At 38.5% G+C, this 15,029-nt stretch overlaps 1 protein-coding gene across 2 annotated transcripts in view; it reads left to right on the top strand.

Annotated features, from left to right (window-relative positions):
• DNAJC27 (DnaJ heat shock protein family (Hsp40) member C27) overlaps window positions 1-15,029 on the top strand; it is a 54,107-nt gene that overhangs the window by 26,674 nt on the left and 12,404 nt on the right. For both annotated transcript variants that reach the window (XM_043985227.1, XM_043985226.1), the window contains 2 exons: window positions 2,465-2,629; window positions 9,922-10,044. In XM_043985227.1, coding sequence (XP_043841162.1) covers window positions 2,465-2,629; window positions 9,922-10,044 — 288 coding nt within the window. The remainder of the gene's footprint in view (window positions 1-2,464; window positions 2,630-9,921; window positions 10,045-15,029) is intronic.

The following is a 15,029-nucleotide window of genomic DNA, read 5'->3' as shown; positions in this document are numbered from 1 at the left end:
CTCCTCCTAGTCCTTTGGCCTCCATCCCTTCTTGCTCTTAGCTTTTTCTCCTTCTCCTGTCTCTTAGTGCTCCAGCCTTTCTGCTCTCTTAATCTTGTCAGCCCCGCCTTAATCTTGTCCACCGGCCTCCCCCTTTGTCTAACTCCCAGGTCTATATATATATTTTCCTTTTCTCCACTCAAATCTCGGGGCTTTTTGCAACCCCCACACAGACCCCATTACTTCCTATAGTAGATTCTTTACTTCTGCTATGCAGACCACTTACTAAGGACTTACTCCTGATCATTTGCTTAATATCTTTCTTCTGCCATCTTTAGAATGTCACCCTGAAGGAATAACCAAGGGAGAGAAATTTCCCCAGAGATTTTAGGTCCCATATCTTATTGTTGACCAGTTTCAAATATGCATTCATTTTAATTGATCAACTTTAGTGATAGAGTTAGCATTGTCTGACAGATGCTTAACTTTAGTTAATTACAACAGGCCAGATCAAATTAACCTGATAAGTAGACATGGCCCACAAGCTAGAATTTCTTCCTTCCCCTGATTTCAGAGACTTATAACCTAAAATTCTGGTATTCCTCAACCTTGCTTTTTTTGAATAACAACATGCAGTAAGCATGCCAAACTTGGGGTTAAATTTTTTTTTTTTCTGGAAATGGAATGAGTGGTGCTTTTTGTACATAGGTAGTGATCCTTTCCTCTCTTTCTTGCTCTACAATTTACTGGTTTGGATAGGGACTGAATCTCAGTAATGTAATGTAGAATCTCAGTTTTAGTAATGTAGAAAGCTGAGGTCAGCATCCTTTTTGCAATTTACAGCCTCAGAGGGTTACCTAGAGCACCAGCTTTATAACTTAGAGTCTTAGAATGTTGCCTAACGCACTGATTATTCACCTAGTCTGCTGTCAGAGGTAGGATTTTGAACCTAAGTCTTTCTGATTTTGAGGTGGGCTCTCTATCCACTATTTCATGATTTTTTTTTTTTTAAACAGGGCAATGGGGTTAAGTGACTTGCCCAGGGTCACACAGCTAGTAAGTGTCAAGTGTCTGAGGCCAGATTTGAACTCAGGAACTCCTGAATCCAGGGCCGGTGCTTTATCCACTGCGCCACCTAGCCGCCCCTATTTCATGATGTTTTATTTAACTTCCTGATAACCCTATTAATTTTCTTTTTTTTTTTTTTTTTTTTGTTTTTTGTGGGGCAATGGGGGTTAAGTGACTTGCCCAGGGTCACACAGCTAGTAAGTGTCAAGTGTCTGAGGCCGAATTTGAACTCAGGTACTCCTGAATCCAGGGCCGGTGCTTTATCCACTGTGCCACCTAGCTACCCCAACAATGAAACATTTTAAAAAAGAAAATCAATAGGGGCGGCTAGGTGGCGCAGTGGATAAAGCACCGGCCCTGGATTCAGGAGTACCTGAGTTCAAATTCGGCCTCAGACACTTGACACGTACTAGCTGTGTGACCCTGGGCAAGTCACTTAACCCCAATTGCCTCACCAAAAAAAAAAAATGTTTCATTGTTTCCTTTTTTTTTTACATTAGTTACTTTCTGGTGACCTTGACATGAAACCAGTTAAGTTGATCATCTGAAACCAAGACTGGTTTCATTTAATCTAAATTTTAGTGTTCTTTTCATTTGTATCATTGTGTGTTTCCTTTTGGCTTTACTTTCTTCCTTCTGCATCAGGACATATGTCTTCCCATGCTTCTCTGAACTTATCTTCAGTCATGAATTAGTGAAAGAGTTACACAGTGGGACCATTGGTTACTCTAATGCCATATTTCACTTCTTGTACATATTCATTTTAGTTATTCACGAGACCTCTAATATGGAAATAATTTGGCTATAGTTTGTTCATATTTTTGGTGGAGTTCTATTGAAGATGAAAAACATTTGAAGCAATGTGCCAGAGAGGCAGCATAAAGACCACCTGACTTGGAGGTATAAGATCTGGGTTGATGTTCAGGCTCTGAGCCTTTTTGCCAAGTGACCCTGAATTAAATGACTGAGTTTTAGTTTCTTTATCTAAGGAAGTATTACTTGATGATTATTCTTGAAATCTTAGAAAGTTCTTGTGGGGAAAGTGCTTTATAAACTGTAACAAAACGAACAAATTTTTATTACTAATAGTTCATTATTAGTTATTAGTTCAAATTTTATATGAACTTTATTATTGAATACATTATTAGTTCAAAATTTGAATTTTTAACATTCTTTTAAATCATTATCAACAGTTTGTTTCTTCTGTCAGAAATTGCTTGTTGTGTCCTTTGGCTACACTACTTTCTAGATATGTGCCAATTTCCTATAGATTTTGAATTTCAGACTTTTAAAAAAATATGTTTAATACAAAGACTTTTTCTTGTTTTTCTGATCACATTGCTTTTATTTGTGGAAAATCTATGAAAACTTTTAGAATAGATTAAAAACCTAACTATATGTCTTTACCTTTTTATAGGTTCGAAATGAGTTTTATAAGGACACACAGGGTGTCATCCTAGTTTATGATGTGAACCAGAAGGACTCCTTTGAGGCTCTTGATAGCTGGCTGGCAGAAATGAAGCAAGAGCTTGGACCACATGGAAACATGGACAATATTATATTTACAGTCTGTGCCAATAAGGTAATTACACTGAACTGAACATATCAAAGGATTAGATATAATAAATTGAGAGTATAGCTTTTAGCTTTCATAGACAAGTGCAGATAAACAATTTATATCTGTATTATATTTTATCAGAGCTATGGCAACATTTTAAGTGATTTGCCAGGGTTCTGAAGAGGAGAGAGGCTGGTAGCAGTGATACTGACTATTAAGCAAGAAAAGGAATGGGTCCTGAACAGCAAATGCCAGTCATTGCACACACTGCCTAATAAACACTGGAGATCAGATGTTAACTCTTATAAGAAGGTTCTTACAAGCCTCAGGGGATGGACACCATAATGAGGATTGATAACCCCCTATGCCATTGAAAGCCACAGAATCTCAGCATTGGAGAGAGCTTCAAAGACCATCGATGATGAGCTAGAATATTAATTTGACCATATCCTCTGAACCAAAGACTACTGAAAGAACAGTTATGGGGAAGTATGTGAATTCCCAGATCTTCTAGGGAAGGGGTGTCAAACTTTTACCTTGAGGGCAAAATGTGGCCCCAGGTCCTTTCCCAGAGCACTTGGAACCTAGTTAAAATGTAATTGGAAAGGGGCAGCTGGGTGGCACAGTGGATAAAGCACCGGCCCTGGATTCAGGAGTACCTGAGTTCAAATCCGGCCTCAGACACTTGATACTTACTAGCTGTATGACCCTGGGCAAGTCACTTAACCCCCATAGCCCAGCCCCCCCTCCCTCCCCAAATGTAATTGGAAAAAGATCAACAAATTAAAATACAATAAAATATAATGTTAATCTGTGGTTTTCTAAATTAGTATGCAGTTTCCATTTGACTTTGACATCACTCATATAAGGAATCAGAGAATTTTGTTTGTTTTTTTGCGGGGCAGTGAGGGTTAACTGACTTGCCCAGGGTCACACAGCTAGTAAGTGTCAAGTGTCTGAGGCCGGATTTGAACTCAGGTCCTCCTAAATCCAGGGCCGGTGCTTTATCTACTGCACCACCTAGCTGTCCCCAGAGACACCTTTAAAACAGACCCTCAGGATAGCTGCTATTGCTAAGCTTTACCATGAGTATCTTAACTACCATTACAATCTTGATGATGCACCTGACACTTTTGATTTGGTAACAAAATACATTGAGGGAAAAGGTAAATAAACAAATGTTACAGATGATGAGGGAAAAGATATTCAAATATAAAGCATAGGAAATTCAAATACCATAAAACTATTTTGTATTCACCATAAACTGCTTCTGCAGTTTATGCTCTTCTGAGCATGGAACAGCATATTTCAAAAAGCAGAGGAACTCAAGATGCAACCCAAAATGACATACTCTACCAACCCAAGCCAAATCATGATCCCTCTCCCTGCCAAAAAGAAAAAGGAATTCAGTAAGAGAGAGACATTTGAAGTATTCCTATTCCCTTCCCTATAAAAATGCCAGTCACAGGGGCAGCTAGGCAGCGCAGTGGATAAAACACTAGCCCTGGATTCAGGAGGACCTGAGTTCAAATCTGGCTTCAGACACTTGACACTAGCTGTGTGATCCTGGGCAAGTCACTTAACCCCCATTGCCCCGCAAAAAAAAAAAAAAAAAAAAAAGATTTGCAAAAATACCAGTCACAGGGACAGCTAGGTGGCTAGAGCACTGGCACTGGAGTCAGGAGTACCTGAGTTCAAATCCGGCCTCAGACACTTAATATTTAACTAGCTGTGTGACCTGGGCAAGTCACTTAACCCCAATTGCCTCACTAAAAAAAAAAAAATACCAGTTACAAACATTCTGTTCTACTTGCCAGAACTCTAAACAGCAATGTAACTTGTATGAGAGCAAGGGAATGGGATGCAGTAACAATACTGCTCCCAGCATCATGTGTATAAATCTGTTTAAAGTTATCTGCTGCCTATGCAGCTATCTATGTCTACATACTAGACTTGGTTTTTATTAGGTCAGGAATAGGCATGGAAAGGTTCTATAAATGAGCTACTAGGTCTTGGGCATCTTACTTCAAAGACTAAAAGTTCCAGAGATAGACAAATTAAATGATAAGGAGAGATTTTTGTATTAGATGGGCTAAAAAAGTCTATGTTAAAAGAAGATGCATGGATTTATTTCAGTAAGTCCAGGAATACTAAAACTGGCAAGCAGCTTGAAGAAGAAAGATAAATAAACGCAACCATCAGCGAAAACATATGTAAGGAAAATGTGTGACATGCTCTAATCAAGTCCTTGATGGTGATGGCGGGGGTTGTTTGGACTTCATTCTCAAAGAGGACCATGATATTGGTTGATGTCATGACTTGCAGTGAATTGCAGTAAGGGGTTAAGTGACTTGCCCACGATCACACAGCTAATAAGTGTCTGAGGTCAGATTTGGACTCTGGTCCTCCCAACTTCAGGGCCAGTGCTCTATCCACTGTACCGCTTGGCTGCCTCCAAGTCCTTGGTAAACAATGAAGGGAAAATAATTCCTGAATTATTTAGGAATTAAGAGATGGGAGAGGTCTTAATTCATTGGTGGGAGAGAGCATTCCTTTGAAAAAAGTCTCATGGGTGGAGCGATATATCCAGTAAAAAGAGTACTTGGATTTTACAATGAGTCTAATCTGCAGGGATTGTTGTTACTCAAGGAGACTACTTCTGTGAGAAAGTATTGTGCCTTTGTGAACAATATCCTACCTTAGGAGAAGGGGAGGGGAGTCAGAACTTTTAGGGGACAACTGACTTTCAGAAGGATGGAGACAGAGAGAAGACTGCTTGACAACTGGGAAAGAATATGATTGGGAAGAGGGCAGGGGGTAGATATGGTCTGCTCTATTTGGCATAAAGGGACATTTCTACCATAAGGCAATGATTCTATTCCCATTGCCTCCCAGAGAAATTGATATTTCTGAGAATGAAGCACAAGTGAAAAAATGAAGAAGGGGAGTAATGAAATAACAGAAATTATTTAGAAGGGAGAACTCAAACTTTGTATTTTAGAAGCTTTATTTCTACAAGGAAAATAAAGAAAAAGATTAAAATGAAAGAATAATAAAATTGAGAGCAAAAAAGAGGATTGAATTGATAAACTGGGATCTATTTTTAAAATCAACACTTAGCTAACCAGATTTTTCTAAAAAGAAGGAAAAGAAAATTATAGCAAAAATGATTAACAGAAAAGAAATGATTATTTAAACAACCCAGTATCAAAAAGAAAAACTGAGCAAGCCATAAAGTAAATCCCCCACAAAATCCCAAGACCAAATGTATTTATAATTGAATTCTGTTAAAGAATTTTTCATTCCAATACTCTATAAACTATTTACAATAATAAGAAAATGGAAATTGCTATATTCCTTGATTATTTATTAGTTATGGAACAGTTGTATTCTTATGAATTTCAATCTGTTTGTTATATGTCCTATAAATGAGAGCTTTACTGGTGAAATATACTTAAAGATTTTTCCCAGTTACCTGTTTCCCTTCTTGTTTTTGCATTGGTTTTGTTTGTGCAAACAAACACACACACACACACACACACACACCTTTTAAATTTTATTTAAAAGTGTCCATTTTATCTTCTGCAATCCTCTTTATCTCTTGATTAGTCATGCATCCTAGCCATAGATCCAAAAGGTCAATTCTTCCTTGCTCTTCTAATTTTGGGGGGGGTGGGGTCTTAAATCATATATCCATTTGGTCCTTATATGGTGTAAGGTACTATTTTTTTTTTTAGTGAGGCAATTGGGGTTAAGTGACTTGCCCAGGGTCACACAGCTAGGAAGTGTTAAGTGTCTGAGGCCAGATTTGAACTCAGGTCCTCCTGACTCCAGGGCCAGTGCTCTATCCACTGCACCACCTAGCTGCCCTCTGTAAGGTACTGTTTTTACCAGTTTACTCTGTTAGCAGTTTTAGTCTATTTTTCTGCCTACTTTCCAGTTTTCCCATCAATTTTTGTCATCCTTTATGCTGTCTCATTTAGTGATATCGTCCATCAACTCTCATGGATTCAATTATCTCTATGCAGATGATTCTCAGATCTTTTTAACTAGCCTTCATCTCTCTCTCAACCCCCAGTCTCACAGCACAACTACCTATTGATTTTCTTGAGTTGGATGTCCCATAAGTATCTCAGATGCAACAAGTACAAAACAATTCATTAACTTTTCTTCCATATTCTCCCTATTTTCCAGACTTTTCCATTATTGTCAAGGGCACCACCACCCCCCCCCAGTCACTGAAGCTTTTAATTTCAATATCATCCTCATCTCCTCACTACCATTTACCTCACACGGGCAGTATGTTGCCAAATCTTTCCATTTCTACCCTTACATCATCACTTAGATATGTTCCCTTTCTATCACACAGCCACTACCCTAGTGTAGCCTGTCAGTACCTCACATCTGGGCTATCATACTAGCCTTCTGTTTTTCTCCCTGCTTCAGGTCTTTCTTCATTCGATTGCATCTTCTATTCAACTGCCAAAGTGATTTACCCAAAGCTCAGTCCTGACTACAACACTCTCCTTCCTCCCCTCCCCATTTCAGTAAGTTCCCTCTTATCTCCAGTATTGAGTATAAAATGCACTGTCTGGATTTTAAAGCCCCTTAAAACCTGACTCCTTTCTATCATTCCACTCTTCTTAAATTTTACTCTAGCTCCTGACTCTGTACCTTTTTTTGTGGCTCTTGCCCAGGTCTGATATTCTCTCCCTCATTACCTTTATTTCATGGGATTTCCTGGCCGCCTTCAAGAATTCAGCCCAAATCCCACCGTCAGTAAGATAACTTTTCTGTCTTGATCCTCCCACTGTTAATACTTTCCTTCTATAAAGATGTTAAATACATAGTGTACAGAATTTAATGTTCCTCTTTGAATTGGATCAATCTAGCAGAAAAATAACCAAAGGGGAAAATACAGAATTGAACAAATTTTTGGAAAATTTAGAGCTAAAAATGTATGGCACCTTTTGAATAGGCTCACTAAAGAATATACATATTACTTAGCACCATATGGCACTTTTATAAAAAGAGATCATGTATTTTGGCACAGAGAAATTAAAAATAAGTGTTGAAATAAAGACGTACTAAACTCATCTTTTATAGATAATTGAACTATAAAAATACAATCTCATCAGGCTAACCTTATACACACACACAACACACACACGCGCGCGCGAAGACATATCCAAATGGAGACTTACTAATGAAATTCTAAATAATGAAAAAAGAAAAAGTAACATTTTCAGTAATTATGTGAAAGATAGTGATAAAGACAAAACACCATACTAAAATTTCTGGCATTCAGCTAAAGCAGACCTTGGAAAAAAAATATATTCTTAAAGATATACATTAGCAAAGTAGAAAAAGAGAATATAAATAAATGAACAGAACATGCATTTTAAAAATAAAGCCAACAAATAAACCAGGTGAAAATAAACACAAAAAAGGAAATCTTTAAAATGAGAGCAGAACTAAAATAAGTTTGAAACTGAAAAAATTACAGAACTGATGAAACTAAAATCTGATTTGTTGAAAAGACTGACAAAAACTGATAAAACTTTAGCTAATCTGATTTATAAGAGGGCAGAAAATAAAATCTAAATAGCAAATGAACAAGGTAAAATCACAACCAAACCAAAAGAAATAAAAAGAATTATCAGAACCTGTGATGAACAGTTACATAACACTGAAAACAAAAAAGAAATAGAGAATTTGGGGCAGCTAGGTGGTGCAGTGGATAGAGCACCAGTCCTGGATTCAGGAGGACCTGAGTTCAAATCCGGCCTCAGATACTTGACACTTACTAGCTGTGTGACCCTGGGCAAGTCACTTAATTCTCATTGCCCCCCCCCCCCAAATGTTTACTATGTACTAGGTTCCCTGGATGTATGCAACCTTGTATTAAAACTGTGTGGCATTGCTCCCAGGTTTGTTATATTCAAGTTGTATGATATAGTGAATAGAGCACTGAACTTGGAGTCAAGAAGATCTGCATTCACATATTGTCACTTATTACCTATGTGACCATAGACAAGTTATTTAACCACTCAGAGCCATGGTTTGGTTTCTTTATCTGCAAAGCAGTGATAATAATGCCTATTTCACAGGGTTATTGTGAGGTTTAAATGAGATAATGAATGTAAAATGCACTGCTAACTTTGTCATTGTTCAGTTGTTTCAGTCATGTCCAACTCTTCATGACCTGATCTGGAGTTTACTTGGCAAGGACACTGGAGTGGTTTGCCATTTCCTTCTCCAGTTCATTTTACAGAAGAGGAAACTGAGGCAAATAGGGCTTAAATGACTTGCCCAGGGTCATATAGGTAGTAAGTGTCTGAAGCAGGATTTGAACTCAAGAAAATGACTCTTCCTGACTCTAGGCCCGGTACTCTTTCTCTGTGTCACCTTGCTATTCTCCTGCAAACTTTAAAATGCTATAAAAATGTTATTGTTTTTGTTATTATGTTATAGATGTTATTGTTTTTGAAGATCAGATGATGGTCAAAAAATGAAATTGATTATTGTATGTACTCCTACATGAGTTGTACCAGAAAGCACAAAGGAATGTTGTTAGTATGTTAACTGCCTTTGGTGTGTTCATTATGGCTCTACAATTGAGCTAATCATTGAGATCCATTGATAGGCCATAAACTATAAAACCATTGAATTTAATGTTCAATTAGAAAGTGAATTGTGTATCAGCTGAAAGTTAATCAAGAAGAACAAAGTATTTGTAATAATTCTTAACATCATTGATTCCGTTACCATGATTCAATAATTTAAATTATTTCTTCTTTTTTGCATGTATTATACAATTGTTCTATAACTTAACTCCTCATGTTCATTCTTTTTTTTTTTTTTTTTTTTTGGTAAGGCAATTGGGGTTAAGTAACTTGCCTAGGGTCATACAACTAGTGTTTAGTGTCTGAGGCCGGATTTGAACTCAGGTCCTCCTGACTTCAGGGCCGGTGCTCTATCCACTGCACCACCTAGCTGCCTCTCCTCATGTTCATTCTTGCACAGGATAGGTAAACTCGAATATTCATGATTGAGAAGCCTCTGAAACACCTGTCAGTCACTTCCAGTGAGCTCTCTTCAATCAATCTTTTTCTCACTCTCTTTCCTTCTTTTTCTCATTATTACCTTTTTATTTTTCCTTTTCCCTCCTTCTCTTTCCCCCTTCATTCCTGCTAATGACACTTAGGGACATTACTTAACTTCACTGGTACCTATTTTAGATGAAATATTTGGTTAAGCCACTCCAATAGTAATACAAAAATTATTACATATAATTCTCTCCCTTCTTGTTTAAGATTGACTGTACCAAGCATCGCTGTGTAGATGAAAGTGAAGGACGCCTTTGGGCTGAAAGCAGAGGGTTCCTTTATTTTGAGACTTCAGCACAAACTGGAGAAGGAATCAATGAGATGTTCCAGGTAATTTAGTCATATAGGGATTGTGCCAGAATTGACCATGTCATGTTTTGGTTTAAATCCTAAGAAACCAGCAAACCAAAAAATACATTTACTAAGAGAATGACTTGAGTCATTGTTCCTAGAAAATAGGCCCCTTCATTTATTTACCTGTCTTTCAGTCTACAGACAAGAATTTTCTAGAAGACTTCCTTTGACCCCTAACTGGACATTAGCAACTTACTGACAGATTAGGGAGGGGTATTATCTGTGTGCCTTAAAGACCTTTTTGATAATGGCTATTGATAACCCCAGAGTTATAAGAGATTAATAAGGGCCCCTGGGAGGTTGTCACTGAGTATGTTGTTGAGAACAGAGTTTGAGTATATGGAGAGGATGGAGAGTTAATGTTGTACTTATAATAATTAGCGGTGTGAGTCAGAGGGTAAGTGAAAATGTACCAGACAATGAATAAGCTGGTGGGGATAGAGATGGAGAGGGTAGGAAGTGTTTAGTTGTGGATTCCTAAGCATTTTAAGAGAGAAAGAGATGCAAGTCCCTGAAAGTTTTGTCCTGATTCTGAAGTATGATTCCCCGGAGGGTTGGGTGCCCCACCCCCAACACCATAGTGAACATTGATTTGTAGGAAGAATGTAAGGAGAGCAGTGGATTAAGTTGGGCACAAAAGTAGGCACATCCATCCTGAGTGTTTAGCTAGTAAAATTGAGTGTATACTGGTGCCCACTTTTCCCTCATGGAACAATTTCAGCATCTGATTACTGTGATGACAAAACTTTTTCAAATTCTGTACCTGAATGGTATAGTTCTGAGTTCCTGTTAGTCTCTGAAGAAAAGGAAGTGTCTACATAAGGCTCAAGTGGACCCAAGATCATAACCTCAGAGAGTGGGAATGAGAGTGCATCCATGATATTTATCTTTCAGAACCATTAGTGATTTGCTGAAGGTGAACTATATCAATCTGTTATTTTAAGTCAGTGATTCTTAAGTAAGTTTGTACTTAAATGAGTATTAGTGAGTACTGTCTATTTTGTGTCTTTAAAAGTCCTAGCATATACTACAGTAGGCTTATTCCAAATTAACTGAGCTGGAAAAGGACTTCATAGTAAATATTCTTACTAAACAACCTTGAAATTCAACATTAACAGGAAATAATCCACCTGCAGTAGCTATAGGTGCTGTGAAGCTCTGTAGTTCAAACTCATATCATTAATATGGTCCTAGAACCTCCCATAACTCTTCTGTAACAATGTAAATCTTGTGCTAATAGAAAAAATATTCTCAGAAACTAATAGATAAAAATTTCATAAGAAATACTGCTGTCAAGCAAGGGATATAAACAATTGATTTTGTGTCCTTTCAGATGGTACAGAAAGACAGTGTTTAGTTTAGTTTTTTTAGATTGTTAGCACCCCTATTTGTGATGAAGATTCTAGGGTTGTTTCCAAAGCCATTCATGGGGTGGGGGTTTGTTTGTTTGTTTTTGGGTGGAGAGAAGCAATAGCTTGTTGATTGGGGAATAGGTGAATAAATTGTGGCATATGAATGTAATACAGTATTATTGCGCCATAAAAAATGAAGAAAAGGAAGGATTCACATGAACTTAGGAAGACTTGTATTAATTGATACAGAATGAATTGAGAACATTTTTACAGGTACTACATAATTTTAAAGAAGGATAACTTCAAAAGACTTAAAAACTGTGATCAGTGCAATAGTCTGCCACAACTTCAAAAGACTAATGAGGGAGCATGCTTTCTACCGCCTAATAGGGGATAGAAATAAGATGCAGAATCAGATCAGCATTTTTGAATATGGCTAACGTGTAGATTCATTTTGCTTTCCAGTCTTTATTTGTCACAAGAGGAGGACTGTTTTTTGTTTTGTTTTGTTTTAAAATGAGAGATGGAATTTGGGAAGTGAGTGATAATGATGTAAAGAAAAAGAAAGGAATCAAAGAATTGTTTTGTTTTGTTTTTTAATTTGGAATAAATAGATGGAAATTTGGAGGAAACAACATATTGAATTTGTCACATGCTTTTTAAAAAGAGGGCAAGCTGTTTGTCATGGAGATGCTTAGTTTCATGTACAAGGCTCTTTTTCTGTTCTTTTTATATGAAAATATATTAATTGATGTATGCCAAGCATAGAATAAAGAAAAAGAAAAAGTATATGTGTGTGTGTGTGTGTGTGTGTAGTTTTTGCAGAGCAATGGGGGTTAAGTGACTTGCCCAGGGTCACACAGCTAGTAAGTGTCAACTGAGGCCAGATTTGAACTCAGGTGCTCCTGAATCCAGGGCTGGTGCTTTATCCACTGTGCCACCTACCTGCCCCAAAAGTATATTTTTTAAAAGGAAAAATAAGCCACATAAACCATTAACTTTTCTGTATATTTCCAATAAAACCCAGCAGGAAAAGATAAATTCTATTCAAAATTACTAGATAACATATAAAATATATGAGTTCACCTACTAAGACACATATAGAAATTATATGAATATAATTATCCCACACACTGTTTAAGGAAATAAAGACAGACCTAAATAATTGTAGGGAGGTTGATTGCTCATATTCAGCCATGGCATTGCTATCTAAATTAATTTGCTTAATCAGTCTTTTGGTCAAGCCACTTTATAGAACTAAAAAAAATTAATAACACTTCTGGAAAAAAGGGGGGAGTCAAGAATCTCAAAGAAAGTAGAAAGGAAGAAGGCCTCACAGCACCACATCTCAAATCCCCCCTCCCCCAATCATTGGCTCCACTTCCAACCAAGCTCCACAGCTACTACCCAGTGGAGCAACTCCCATGGAGAAGGAGGCCTGACATCTCTGCCACCTTGTACACCAACTGCCAACCAGCTGCCATTGACAAGCAAGTAAGCCAAAAAGCCCAAAGAACAGTAGCATCCTTCAGACCACTGCCTCTACTACAGCATGGCTGCCATAGCGATCATCCAAGGGAATAATGCCTGTGGAGAAGGGACCTCCCATCCCTGCCTCCACTTATACTAACTGCCAACCAACTGCCATGGAATGACAGGCAAGCCCACGAGCCCTGGGCACAGCAGCCCTCTCCATAACAGCAGCTCTGCTTTCAGCCTTGCCACCAGAGCCATCCTCTAGGAAAGCAGCCTCTGTGAAGAAGGCATCTGACACTCCCTCTGCCAAATGCCAACCAATTACCAATGGCAGGCAAGCAGTCCCAAGAGCCCCAGGAACACCAGTGCCCCCCAGACTGCCAGCTCTGCTTCCTGTCCACCACTCTCCCCATTCAGGGCAGCAGCTACTGTGGAGAAGGGGCCTGCTGTCCCTGCCACCACCCACAGCAGCTGCCATCCTACAATCAGTGATAGGCTCTGGAGACAGCAGAACCCTCCAAACCACCAGCTCTTTTTCCAGCCTGGCCACCACAACATTCATGCAGGGCAGCAACTCCTGTGGAGAGGGAGCCTGCCACCACCGCTGCCAACTGCCCGCTAAGGAACAGCCCGTTTCTCCTCTCCCCCTGTTCTCCTGACTCAGCTTCTGGCCTATCCCAGTAGCCCCCTTAGGGGAATTATACCCTTATGAGGATGCAGACTGGAAACTAACTTCCTCTGCAGCTGTGCTTCCTCAGTAGCCACAGTTACTGAAGTTCCAGAAAATAAAGTTCTCAGTGCCAAAGTCCTTGGTCCTGTGAAACAGTTCAATAGCAGAAACTGACATGGTTTGTTTTGTTTTGTTTTGTTTTTTTAATGAAAATGACACAAAAATAATGCATCACCATCTACCCTGCTACTGTACCCTAAAGACCTCTGGGTCTTTCCATATGACTTGCAACTGCAAGCTCCTGCATTGTTGACTCTCCTTTAGAGTGTGAGCTTGCTGGAAGCCAAGGTAGGCTACGTTTCTCTTTGTATCCCCAGGGCCAAATATGGCACTTGGCACATAGCAAGTACTTATATTCTTTTTCATTCACTCATTCTACTAGAAAGCAGTAATCATCAATATTTTTTGGTATTTGTTAAAAAAATGGAAAGATCGATCAGGACAACAGATTAATTAAGTACACAAGATCCAGTGCTAAACATAGGAGTATAATATTTGATAAAAACAAAGACCCCTGACTACAGGGATAAAGATATACTATTTAAGAAAAAGTTCCTAGGAATACTGCTAAGCAGTCTGGCAGAAATGAGGTTTAGACCCACTTCTTATGCCACAATACGCTGGAGATGGCTACACCACCTAGGTGTAAAAGGTCCACATATTAGAGGATCAGCAAAGGAAATTTCATAACTGTAGATAAGGAGAAGAATAGACCAAATGAGTAGAAGAGGACAAGATCCATTCTCCAAAAGATAAATGGTTAAATATACAGTAAGCAGACTCAACTGGAAAATGGGGATAATAGTGTATATTTCATAGAACTGTTGTGAGAATGAGATCCAATAGATAGAAATCTGTTTAAACTAAAGTACTGTTGTTATTTATTCTTTATATACATCTGTCTTTGTGTCTGTCTACATTTGTTGTCTTCCCTGGTAGAATGTAAGCTCCTTGGGGCAGCTAGGTGGCGCAGTGGATAAAGCATGGGCCCTGGATTCAGGAGGACCTGAGTTCGAATCCATCTTCAGACACTTGACACTTACTAGCTGTGTGACCATGGGCAAGTCACTTAACCCTCATTGCCCTGCAAAAAAAAAAGAATGTAAGCTCCTTAAGAGAAGGTATTGTTTCAGTCATCATATTTGTATCCCCACCATGTAGCATAGTGCCTAGAACATAGTAGCTGCTTAATACTTGCTGAGTGACTGTCGTCCCACGTCCTCTCTAATAACTGTTATTTTCCCCTTTTGCCATCTTCGCCAGTGTGGCAGTGTGAAGTGGAAGCTTAGAGTTGTTTTTTTGTTTTTTGTTTGTTTTTCTTAGAGTTGTTTTAATTCCATTTCTCTTATTAGATACTTTATTTTTGGGGGGGGTTTTGTGGGGCAATGAGGGTTAAGTGACTT

Source organism: Dromiciops gliroides, chromosome 2, assembly GCF_019393635.1.
Source record: "Dromiciops gliroides isolate mDroGli1 chromosome 2, mDroGli1.pri, whole genome shotgun sequence".
In the NCBI taxonomy this organism is placed as follows: domain Eukaryota; kingdom Metazoa; phylum Chordata; class Mammalia; order Microbiotheria; family Microbiotheriidae; genus Dromiciops; species Dromiciops gliroides.
Note: the sequence above shows the minus strand (reverse complement) of the source record. Positions and strands in the feature narration are given on the sequence as shown.